At 35.5% G+C, this 12,623-nt stretch overlaps 1 protein-coding gene across 3 annotated transcripts in view; it reads left to right on the top strand.

The window, feature by feature from the left end:
* Nucleotides 1-12,623, top strand: part of LOC137401536 (cysteine protease ATG4A-like) — a 29,332-nt gene that overhangs the window by 13,953 nt on the left and 2,756 nt on the right. For all 3 annotated transcript variants that reach the window (XM_068087939.1, XM_068087938.1, XM_068087937.1), the window contains exons 8-11: nt 1,571-1,788; nt 2,403-2,481; nt 6,802-6,944; nt 7,220-7,373. In XM_068087939.1, coding sequence (XP_067944040.1) covers nt 1,571-1,788; nt 2,403-2,481; nt 6,802-6,944; nt 7,220-7,373 — 594 coding nt within the window. The remainder of the gene's footprint in view (nt 1-1,570; nt 1,789-2,402; nt 2,482-6,801; nt 6,945-7,219; nt 7,374-12,623) is intronic.

Here is a 12,623-nt window from a genome sequence, read left to right as displayed (position 1 = left end):
GGTAAGCTTATAAAGTTACCACCGGAAATAGGCAGCGCTCATGTGTTTGAGAGAGCTCTTCCAAGCGTTTAGTGGTGCTTTGGTACGTGAAGTACTGGTCTCTGAGCCAAAGCCTCTGGTCCACCTAGCTACAACTCAGGATATGCTGTGATTAAATTTATCGATGCCGAGAGTTGTATATGATAAGCAATTATCAGTATGCGTATCTTTGATGCACCCGTTGGTAATTTAGATGCTGGTTTTTTGCTTGTAACATTTCAATCTACATGAATGAATTGTATATGCTATTAATTATAGTAACCACATATATAAAAGCATGTTCTAGTTTGTTCAGTTAAACCAAGATGTCTATGGTTTATAATCACTGTAGCCACATCTTTGTGGTTTATGGTCCATTTTAGGTGTATTTTATAATGAACTAGCCCGTGTTTTGCATAACGGATAGTCTGTGTTTTGTGGGATGGATAGTCCATATTTTCTGCAATGGATAGTCCATGTTCTGTGTAATGGATAGTTCGTGTTCTGTGTAATGGATAGTTCGTGCTTTGTTTAAAGGTTGACCTACAACAAAATTCACATTACAGTTATTGGGTATCAAAAGATTCACCATGTCTTACTCTGTTGTGTTGTAGGTGCCAAATATGTGGAAATGTGATTACAAGCTCTTAAAAGCTCAATAACGAAAAGCCGCCGTAGATTGGAATCTCTTTATTTCTCTGACGTAGTCATGAAATTTGGTTATTGTCTTGTCACGTGATGTTCTCACGTGAATTGAAAGGCCAATAAAAAGCTCAATATAAAACTTATCGTAACACTAGTTTATGACAAACACTTCTGGTTTTACCGAAGACCCCGTATCAAATATAAATGCTTGCTACTTTACAGTTTTGTTTCAGCCTGGTCTAATTGGCAAGTCGTAATCTGATCATGTGACCCAATACTTCGCAAATAATTTTTGCAGCACTTTTCGATTATCACAGGTGACCAACAGGCTTGTCATAGTTATCAGACAATAGTATGTACTCTTTCAAACTAAGGCTAAAAAATTAAACGAATTTTTGTGGTAACTTATAAGATATCACTGCTAAAAGTGACAGCACTACAATGATGATAAAACAGACGCGTAAGAACAATAGACAGGGTTTTATTGAATTCGTGAAGTATATTTGTGAAAATATTTTGTTAAATAAGGTTGCATGAAAGTGTAAACAAAAACCATCTACCACAGCTACATCGCATTTGAGGCGTTTTGGAAAGAGAATCCAAACTACGGTGGTCTCGTGTGGCTGTGATTAACTGTTCGTTTTTTAGCTTTTAAGAGCTTGTAATCACATTTGCACATATTTGGCACCTACAACACAACAGGTCCTTGTTTTGTGTAATAGATTCTCCGGGTTTTGTTAATGGATAGACCATGTTTTTTCTGTATAATCCATATTTAATGTAATATATAGTCTCATGTGTGCGTAACAGCAAAAACCATTTCACATCCCCATTGGTCACTCTGTGTAATGGATATTTCCTGTTCACATGTTGGGTAATGGACTTAGAAAGGCTTGTTCTTCTACAGAGACACTCTGCAGAACTCCTCACACATCCAGTGGAGTGAATCTCCAGTTTGAAGCAGACCCTTGTAGTTCTTCAAAAGCTGGAGATAATCTTCCTCCTTTATCCTCTCCAAATACTAGCTTCATAGGCGAGAGCTCAACCTGGCGTCCCCTTCTACTTATGGTTCCCCTCAGGCTTGGCATAGCCAGTTTTAACGATGTTTATTTACCTAGTCTAAAGGTAAGACAGTAAATACAATGCCAGACTGCAGGCTGCTGGGTTTGATCAGTAAATCTATGGTTCTTCTTGCTATATAAGGCCACATCTATTGCCTTTGTCAAAGTTTAACTTTGTACGATGTTGTGCAAGTCTATGTACACCGTAGTTCTTGTTTTAGTTATTTGAAAAATCGTTGTTTATATGAAATATGTGTATATATACATATATATAATGTCAACATATATTTATATTATATATATTATAATATTATATATTTATAGTAGACATATGTATATACATATATATATTATAAATATATAATATAAATATAGAATATAATATTAATCTAATATAATTATTATATATTTATATTAGATATATGTATATATATACATATATATATTATAATAAATATATAATATATAGCACATTTCATCATCTTTTCATTGTTATCACCATGTTAAACCCTCGTGGAGCGATATAGATATGATGGTGTCGTAGACTCTTTTATCTTGGTGAGATTAATTTGGATCTATCCTCTTTTGTTAAACTGAACTTAACTAGATCAATAACAAAATCAATAACCACAAGATCAATAACCATATCAATAACTCTATGGTTTCTTATTGTTGCAGAGATGTTTTCAGATGCCATACTCAGTTGGCATGCTGGGAGGAAAGCCTAACCATGCCCACTGGTTCATAGGATATGTTGGTTAGTACAAGACGGAGTCGTCTTACAGTTTTAGTTTAGGTCGATAAATTATTTTATCTCGTTTGTTTGTTTGTTCTGGACCTTTGCTCAGCTGCGATGGAAAATTTGATAACAAATATGTCTAAATGAAGCAGCATTTTGATAAATTAACAGATATATCTCTGTTCTTAGTGGCTGATAAACTAGGAAGTTTCATAGGACAAACTCCCTTAGGAAGTAGAGAACAGGGTTTTCCAGAGTTTGGGCTGAGGTGCAGACCTTCCCACTCCATCATTTTTTGCTTCCCTCCTCTAGCTAACTCTCCCACAACTGAGCTCAAATGACAATGAATTTGTTGTAAAAATGGCGCTATCCATCGTTTTTTTTGACATCATCAAGTCGTTTGCACATGCGCTCGTTCACGAAAAAGCCGCCATATTTGTAGAAAACGATCGTTTTTCTTTTATTTACTAGTACTTTTAGGTGTTATTTTGATATTATAATAAAAAATTGCAAACAAAAACATCGTTTTCAAATTATCATTGCAAAAGCTTGGTGATTTTAATGATAAAATTGTCTATAAAGATGGCCGACAACAATAAAATGATGTCACGAAGAAATGGCGCTATTCAGTAGCACAGTATATACCTGTGCATTGAATACCTCAAACGTATTTAGTAACAACTCATTGAAAGGTCAAGAAATCTCGCTCTAAGCTAATATATTCTGCTACCAGTTAACCATAATTGCTATAATCTGTGTTCTAATTAGTTGGAGCTATGAGAATTTCTTTTCAATTTGCTAAATTTGAATGCATTTTGGGTTTTATCATTATATTTAATAATGTTGTATAAAAGCTTTTTGCACTTATTCATGTTCGCTACAGTTTACAGCCAAAATTGACTTTTTTACCTAATAGAAATTGAGTTATGATTATCTATCCATTGCAAGCCCAATAGACAATGGTGTGGGGTTTATCAAACAACATGTTACAAATCTGAAAATTTATGAAATCAATGATAATTTATCAAAATATGTTAAAAAGAAACATACGAAAGCAATTGACATATGAAATCAATGTTTATATTAATTTTAGGATTTAAACTAAAACTTTTTGAATAAATTTATTAATAATTTAATTTAATAATTATTAAATAATTTTTTGAATATTAATTTATTAGCATCATTAGTTTCCGCGCTGCCACAAGTGTTTGTCTCACTGTCACTTTCACTCACTTCACCTTCTTTTGGGTTTCTTAGTTCATATTCTCTTTCATCGTACCTAAAGTACCTTCACTGCTGAACCAGTTCATGTCATCGAAATTAAATTTTTAGCCAAACTAGTATTTATTTTCGCCACTTGGAGTAGTTTCATGGCAATGAAGACAAACTGTTACAAATCGCATACATGTGCTAAGTACTAACAATAGCTTTATAGTAGTAGTACGGACTATGTGTTTATCCGACCTGAAAATTGTTTGCTATAATGAGAATTTGTAAACTATTTTAAGAATTTTAATCAGGTTGATATAGTCTGGAACGTGTTAGGATTCGTTTTGAGAACCTCAATTTTCTGCCCTGGCCTAGAACTTTCCTACCCTATGTCGCATTTCTTGCAGAGAACTCTGGTTCAGGCAGCAATTATAGTATGTTGGTTGAAAATATATTTTGGCATTCAAAGAATTTAAAAGGTTGCACAACATGATATATAATTATCATGTTGTGTGAATTTTTGAAATATATATATATATTCGGTATATGCATATAAATATTTTATACATTTTTATATTTCATATACCATAAAACCTCTAATTGAATGCCACCTCCATTTGAACAGCACCTCCAATTGACCGCCACCCTGAGAGAAAGGTTGAAAAATAGACCGCCACTCTCCAATTGACGCCATTTCCATTTGACAGCCACTTTGACATTATTTTATTGTTATGAACCCATAATGTCAACTGATCAGTAGAAAAATTTCCACAAAATCGTATTAATAATGAATAAGCTAGTTTTGGCTGCAAACCGTAGCAAACTTATCAAAGATTGCAATGAGTTTTTATGCAACATTGTCAAATATATAAAATAAAAATGTCTTCAAATTTAGAATGAAATAAAAATTGAAAATGCCAACAAATTACAAAGAAGGACACAGGCTGTAATATCATCAAGTCAATTGCAAGCAATTATAGATGTCAACTGGAAGAGATATTTCTCAGTTTCTTGATGCATATTTATTAAGAGATCTTTGACAAGTTAGAGGCAATTTAGCAGATTTATTGCATCCAAAAGATTTGATATCGCTCCACTGAACAACGAAAGCGAAACATAGGCGATGTGCACTTCGACCGTAATAAGGCTAAATTTATCTTTCAAAAATTTTGACGAGTCATTTGAAAAATAGACCGCCAGCCTTTATTTGAATGCCACCTCTAATTGACCATCACTATAGAAGAAAAGTTGAAAAATAGAGCGCCATGGCTGGCGTTCAAATAGAGGTTTTACGGGATATACAGTCAAACATGGATAACTCGTCCACGGATAGCTCGAACACATGGTTAATTCGAACATTTCCTTTGGTCCGTTCCCACGTAATGATAAATTGCTATAGATAACTCGAACTCAACACTGTTAATTCGAACTGTTTTTTTGCCCAACAGCTACCGAAACGGTTGTTTTCGCTTTAGAAAATCACTTTATTCAAAGCCATAGAGGTAAACTTCATCTTTTCGTAATTCATAAGCGTCGTTATTACCACCATCGGCAAAATATTTTTGTCAACGACTTTTCTAAAAGTTTGGTGAAATTTGATTTATACTGCGATACGATGAATAGCATGGGCTAGCCGGGTCACGCGCGCAAGAATTTTCGCCACGCACATACAAAACAAAAATTGCATGTTGTTTTGTATGTGCGTGGCGAAAATCCTTGAGTGCGTGACTCGGCTAGCCCGTGATGAATAGTTTTCCGACGTTGATTCCGTGTTGAATCAACGTCGGAATGTTGAATGTTTAAAACGTCTTAAAAAATGTTGTAATTAAACGTATACGTTGTCTGAGCTACAAAAAACTATTCATCGTTTGACCTAAACACAGAATACGTGTGTACATTCAATAAGTATCTATTAAAAAAGCGTGAGTGATATAGAATGTACCGTAAAACCTCGTAAAACTTCTAATTGAACTGCCTCGGAGTGTTGCTCTTAACGAATTCCAGGTAAAGTAAGGTAATCTGCATAAACTTCAAGAAAAAACGGCAAAATTGATCGTGGGTAAAACCCCAAAAGAAAAATTGGTCTTTTCTTTGAAAATTGGCAAAAGAAAAAATGGTCTTTTCTTTTGAGCATTTCAACAACGATCAAGTTTTGCCAATGTCAATCTGAAAAACGTCCTGGCAATAACATCACCTCAAACAACAAACCAATCTCAAGTGATAGAAAAATCTCTATACTTTTTCATGAAAACGTTTTAAACTTTACATTAGAAGCATTTAATTTGAAACAAGCCATTTATGCTTTTGATTTATATTATAGTTTGTATATGTACATGTATCTACTAATAAATAAGTAAATATATGGACTTGTGACAGTGCTCTGATAACTTGAATGCTCTGATAATTCGAACACTTTTGCTCGGTCCCTTGAAGTTCGAGTTATCCATGTTTGACTATATATATATATATATATGTATATATATACATACATATATACAAAGTATATACATATATATACATGTACATGTATACATATAAATATATACATATATACGAAAACATAGGCAACCGCTTCACCAAAAAAATACTTATTATTTAACAACAACTTTGCCTCACTATTATTTATATGTATATTATGTTATAATATATAGCACCTATTATAATATATATTATTTAATATATATTATAATATATATTATTATATATAATATATATTTTATAAACATATATTATGTGTACATTATATGTCGTATATACATGTATATTATATTTATTCTCCTATATATATTATATCATATATATATTTTATATCATATATATTATATCATATATACTATATCATATATATATATCAGTAATCGTAGGTAGAGTATCATGTTATAATTTATATGTTTAGTGCTTAAGTGTCGTGTAACTTTCAATTCATGCATAAATGTTGTTGTCATCTGCTTGTGTCGGTATGACGAAAACTCCCTTTATATTAAAATCATCTTTAATGCCGCCGATACGATGCGTGAAACCACAATTCTGTAGGTGTCACTACTAATCACTGAGCCATTATGTCTGATTATTCTTGCACCATGTCTCTGCTCGACTCTTCAGGCTATTAGTAGCTTGTTATTCCTGTAGGCAATGAACTGGTCTTTCTGGACCCTCACACAACACAGCCAGTTGTTGACCTCAAGCCTGATGGATTGTGGGACGACTCTAGCTACCACTGCTCAATTGCTGGCAGAATGAAGATAAGCAACCTTGACCCTTCTTTAGCTATGGTACTGATGCATTTGTAACTGTTGTCTGGATATTTACTGCATACACCTTTTTAGATGCTTCTTTTGTTCATCTGTGACACATTCGACAGGATTTGGTTGAAGCATAGTTTGGAGTTGTTGGTCGTTGTCTTATAGTGTCTTCAAAGTTATTGATGCTGATTTAACACATAATGAGAAGTTTCTGTACAACCACCTATTTTGGCTGGTAATCCGCTGAGACAATCCAGCCATTTTAGCTGCATCGTTAATTTCACACCTGGGCATCTCTTTGTCAGGGATTTTTCTGTAAAACTGAGGCAGAACTTGACGACTTGGCAAAAATGTTGAATAACGAGAGAAGATCGTCCACTCCGATGTTTGAGGTTTGTTTACGACGTCCCAGCCACTTACCGCCCCCTCACACAGGAAACCCACATGGTACAGACGCAGGTGAGTGGGCTTTCTGATAAACTTAGAACACATTTGATTTGTCTTTTTCAGCTTGTATCAAAAAGTCATTTTATTGGACCTACAGTATAATACCAATTTTTAAATTCTTAAAACAAGCCTGTTTGCAGCGCCATATTGTTTGTTGAAATCTTTTGGAATCGTCTTTCCTAGTCTAATCATCTATAATAAGCCGTTAGGTGAGAGAGCAGCCTTAAGGTAAGGCCACACGTATCGTGTAATTTCAACTAATCTGGGAAATTCCATTCGTACGAAATTTCTGACCTGCCACACAGAGTTTCCCCACCACGGATTCGCACGAAACTAACTTTCAACTAGCCAATCAGAACGCGGTGATAAATTAAGGCCGATTCCGTTTCAATCATTTGCTTCAGTACAAACATGCACCAAAGAAAACAACCTTCAACATTCAACTAACCTTTTCAACCGACCAATCAAACAACGATTCGTAGGAATTTCTGACGTTTCGTCCAATTCAGGATTCGTTCATCGTGCGCAACCAACGATGGACAAATTCGTCCAAATGTCAATTCGTACGAATCGTTTCGTCCAAATTTCGCCGATTTCGTGAGAATTTTGTCTCGTGTGGCCTTACCTGTAGAGCAGTGGTAAGTATTCTTGGCTGTCAAACAGAAGGTCAAAGGTCATAGCTATGTTATGTGAGCTTTGAAAAGGCATGCGTTCTTTTATTTCCCCCGTACCACTGGTCATGTGGCTAACGTGGTTGGGTCAACTATACCACCCCGCAATAATCGTCCTAGCCTAATTTCTCATAGGTGTACTTTCAGGCCTTCATTTGCATGAGAGGCTCATGGAGTATAACCTCATTACAAAACTAGCTGTTTTGTTACGTTTTATTATCTTTGTGTAAATCCAGCGAGCTGCTGAACTGCACTCAGTTTGTGAAAAGTTGTATATGAATCCATAACCACTGCATAAAAAAAGTAATTCCCAAAATTCCTGCATGGAAAAGTCAATTTATTCGATCCAAACTTAAACCAAAAATTGTTACGTACAGCGTTCATCGTTTTTTTAGGTAAATCAGACGCGCTTATTCCAATTCTGTACTCAAAATAAAGATTGGTTCACTAACTTTCAAAGTCATGAAGGCTTTTTTACAGCGTTTCAATATCGGTCTCGCAAATGACACAATCGAGACAATAAGCTCCATCCATAAATATGTGACGTATCCTAGCTTTTTAGGTACGGAAGTTAGGGATGTTTAGTCCAATCTAGAATTATAGAGATGGGTGTCTTAAAACCCACTATTCTCTAAATTCAGCCTTCAAAATAATCTCAGCATTTAATGAAAGGTAGATAAGCTATTTAACATAGCTTGTAGCTTGTTACAGGATGTTTAATAGGCTGAACACCGAGAAAAATGAACGAAAAAAGAGCGCAATTTTATCACAAGCGTTGTTATCGCTCTTTTTTGAGCTCATTTTTACTTTGAACTCAAGATTTACGTTGAATACCAAAACTGCCATATGTTTGAGTGAATGTTCCCATATGCATTTTATATAACTGGTTTTATAGTTTGAACCCCAAATGATATGTATTCCATGCAGCTGCACATATTGAAACATGCATTACATAAAACTATGTAAGACACTAAAATATATGTCAAGAGATAAATTAATCAAATGGTAATGTTTACTATAGTGGGAACGGTGTCTGTCTGTTTGTCCAAATCAAGGGTTAAAGGTTAGAATAAGAAACACCTTTGCGGAGACTAACTAACTCATGACCTTCAGCTTAGTCTAGCCACACTCTGACACCTGCGCTAATCATCACCCTTCCAGCATTTCAGATTATTTGTGCACATACCTATTATCTGCATTTTATCAGTGCACCTGATGATCTCTCACAGCACACTAGACTACCAGGGTACTAGTAACACTAATAGAAAGAACAGGTTTATATATATATACATTAGCTGTGCTACCCGGAGTTGCCCGGGTAATAGAAAAGTTTTTGCCAAGCAAATTTATTTTTAATCGGAACATACAACAACAATGAAGGTGCTTTTTTATATCTATGTGTGTCCGGCCAATGCATAGTTGAAATATTTAAAAGCTCGAAAATATTGTTGAAAAATATTTCTTACTTATGCTACACATTTGTTCAAGAGTTAAAACAGCAATATAAACAAAGCTTCTAGAAGTTCAATCTCTGCATACGTGTTTGAACTTTTAGAAGCTTTTGAAGCACTTTTAGCCAATCGAAATAAACTGGACATATGACACACAAACAAGTAGTTGGTTAATAGTAGTGACTAGTTGGGCAGGTGGTATATAGTTGTGACGAGTTGGGCAGGTGATATGTAGTTGTGACTAGTTGGGTAGGTGGTATATACATGTAGTTGTGACTAGTTGGGCAGGTTGTATCTGATTGTGACTAGATGGGCAGTCGGTATATAATTGTGACTAGTTGGGCAGGTGGTATATAGTTGTGACTAGTTGGGCAGGTTGTATATGATTGTGACTAGTTGGGCAGGTGTTATATAATTGTGACTATTTGGGCAGGTGGTATATAGCTGTGATTAGTTGGGTGGGTGGTATATAATTATGACTATTTAGGTACATGGTGTGCACGTGTGACTAACCTGGCAGGTGACTTATAGTTGTGGCTTTTGAAAAGGAAAATATCATGACAGCAATCGTTTCACTCCACTAGCAGATTCCTCAAGCCTTACGCACGAGTCATGAAGTCACAAGGGCTGAAGTACTTTGTACAATAGAGTTTGTCCTATCTATTGTTCATCATTACGATTGTTAAGCCCACAACAATGCACTAGGGTTGCTTTGCTGTTGTATCGTGTCAATGACTGTTCATTCGGACATACTGTATACTAAATCAATGGGCAAACAGTTTTTATCCTTTGCAATCATTTTGGGTGCAGCGTGTCACCAATTATTTCAGTAGAAGCAGTAGACTGTGCTTCTATTTTCACACTTTCTCAGCTTCTTCAAGAGGGCATTGAACAAACACCATAAACATTTCATAGACATCATGCCATAAAGATCATTCTATACACCTCATTCCATAGACATCGTTCTATATAAATCCTTACAGACATCTTACCATAAATATATTATGGGAATATATTATCTATCTTAACTGAATTGACATGTTAAATATATTAACATCATTTCACAGAAATCTTGTCATAGCCATCATTCTATTGACATAATGCCAAAGACATTATTCCATAGACACCATTCCATAGGCATTCATAAAAAATAATATATAATTCCATAGATATAATTTTATGGACATCATTTCGTAAACATCAGCGAATCGATACAGAGTACTATTTGTCTCTTGAAAATATTTAAATCTAGCACGCAATATTTAAGCCTCAAAATGGTTCCCATTTAGGCCGCAAGCACTTGCCACAGACAGGCTTGCTGGACTATCGCAATGAAATGCGAATCTCTGATCTGAGTACCACCATTTGCTGCCAGCATCGATTGCAAGAGTTGAACACTGTTCAACTTTTCATCAGCAAGTAGTATACAAAAGCCACCAGAGTATCCCTTTCTCAGTGTGAATTATTGCTTATCAACCTCTGTCATAATCTATATATGTAAATTTCAAAGTTTCTGTGTGATTCTTTGTATCCAGCTATTGCTATTAAAATTTAGGAATAATCTATCCGGTTCATACTGGATTTGATCTCAGAACTTCCCATTCTCCAGGCAAATATCTTACCGATTAAGCTACGTGAGATTGATAGATTTCGTTGGGCGTTATATGTCACTATGTGGTTGAAAACACGCATACCACGCTGTGTTACACAAGTCATTAGAGCTTGCTCTCACAGCTTTTATTAGTAAGTTTGCTAACTACCTTACTCAAATTATTCATTGGCATTGTGCCAGGCTAATGGCAAGTGGATGGCAACTACACTACCTGTCACTGTTTATAAGCTGATTTTTAATACCTGTGCAACGCCGCGCATTCCGCTAGTAATTTTCTAAATAGTAATGACTTTCTTTAGCAGCTTGTCCATGAGATCACCGGCTACACGGTTCCTGTGAACATTAGGCTACTGAGCCTCACACAGTCAGGTTTACTGCAGAAAATCTTAGCCAGGATCTCACGACCGATAAATCAGCCATGTTTAAAAGCTGTTCACACCATACCACCATATGTCGGGGTTGTCATCTCGATGATTATTCGTTGACTATGTGCAGCTGTGAATTAATGACATTGCCATGGCAACGCGGAAACATTGCAGCTGTCAAAATTTTCCGATATTTTACTGAGCATCCACGGCAGTCTGCAATGTGCACCGCTTCAGCAATAGTGATTGGCTGTCACGGATTTCTCAATATGTATTTACTTTTAGGTTAGTTGCTGCAAGGCATTCATTGCTTTAGCGCCCGCATTGTGTTATGACAATTCTATGTTGCCAACCTATCCTAGGACACTTATATTTCGCTAGTATATAGTTTCGTGAGTAGCATACAGGGTAAAATTTCACTGCAACTTAATTTCGCAGCTCTGATGAGTGCGAAAATATAGTGATGTGAAAATAAATGCAGTGGAACAAACAGATTAGATTTCTCAGGTCCAGTTCATTCATAAGAAAAAAAAATTCAATTTGGGACTAGTTTGTATTTGTGAACTGCAGGTAGAAGTGTGTAGGCGAGATCGATAATGCAATTTGATCGCTTGCTGCTATTTGTTTCTTGGACTATCAATGACGTCAAGGTCCCTGCTGCCGTGACTGATGTGGTACCAATATCAGATCTCAAGTATTTATAGCGCGCGGTGGCCATGGCTCCGGGTTGTTATTGTTTTTGGTTGGTAATAAAATTCATCAGTACAATATTTGTTATTCTATTTTATGACTTTCCCTACCAGACTTTCATCCTCATCAGTTACGAATTCAGTGACTAAACTAATATCATCATCTTCCTCATTTGTCTTTTGTCTTGGCTTTTCAAAAAAAAAACTTGTTATCTTAATTTGCTTCGGCCCTGCTGCTCAGTCGGTATATTAGCTGTAATGAGTTTAGCAGAAATTGCCCAATGCGCCCAACCACACACGAAAATTGTCTGCATTTCTAATATGATGATTTTATTGGGGATATCAATGAACAAAGCTATTTAATTTCGCGCTTTCGCTCGTTCGTTATGATAGTTTAGTTTCGCTCATGAAATTTTCGTGAGAGGATGACTTCGCGAAAATGCGAAAGTTAGATGACACGAATACATAAGTGTC

The sequence above is a fragment of the Watersipora subatra genome, chromosome 8, assembly GCF_963576615.1.
Source record: "Watersipora subatra chromosome 8, tzWatSuba1.1, whole genome shotgun sequence".
NCBI classification, from domain to species: Eukaryota; Metazoa; Bryozoa; class Gymnolaemata; order Cheilostomatida; family Watersiporidae; genus Watersipora; species Watersipora subatra.
The sequence above is the reverse complement of the archived record's forward strand: the minus strand, read 5'-3'. Positions and strand labels throughout refer to the sequence as shown.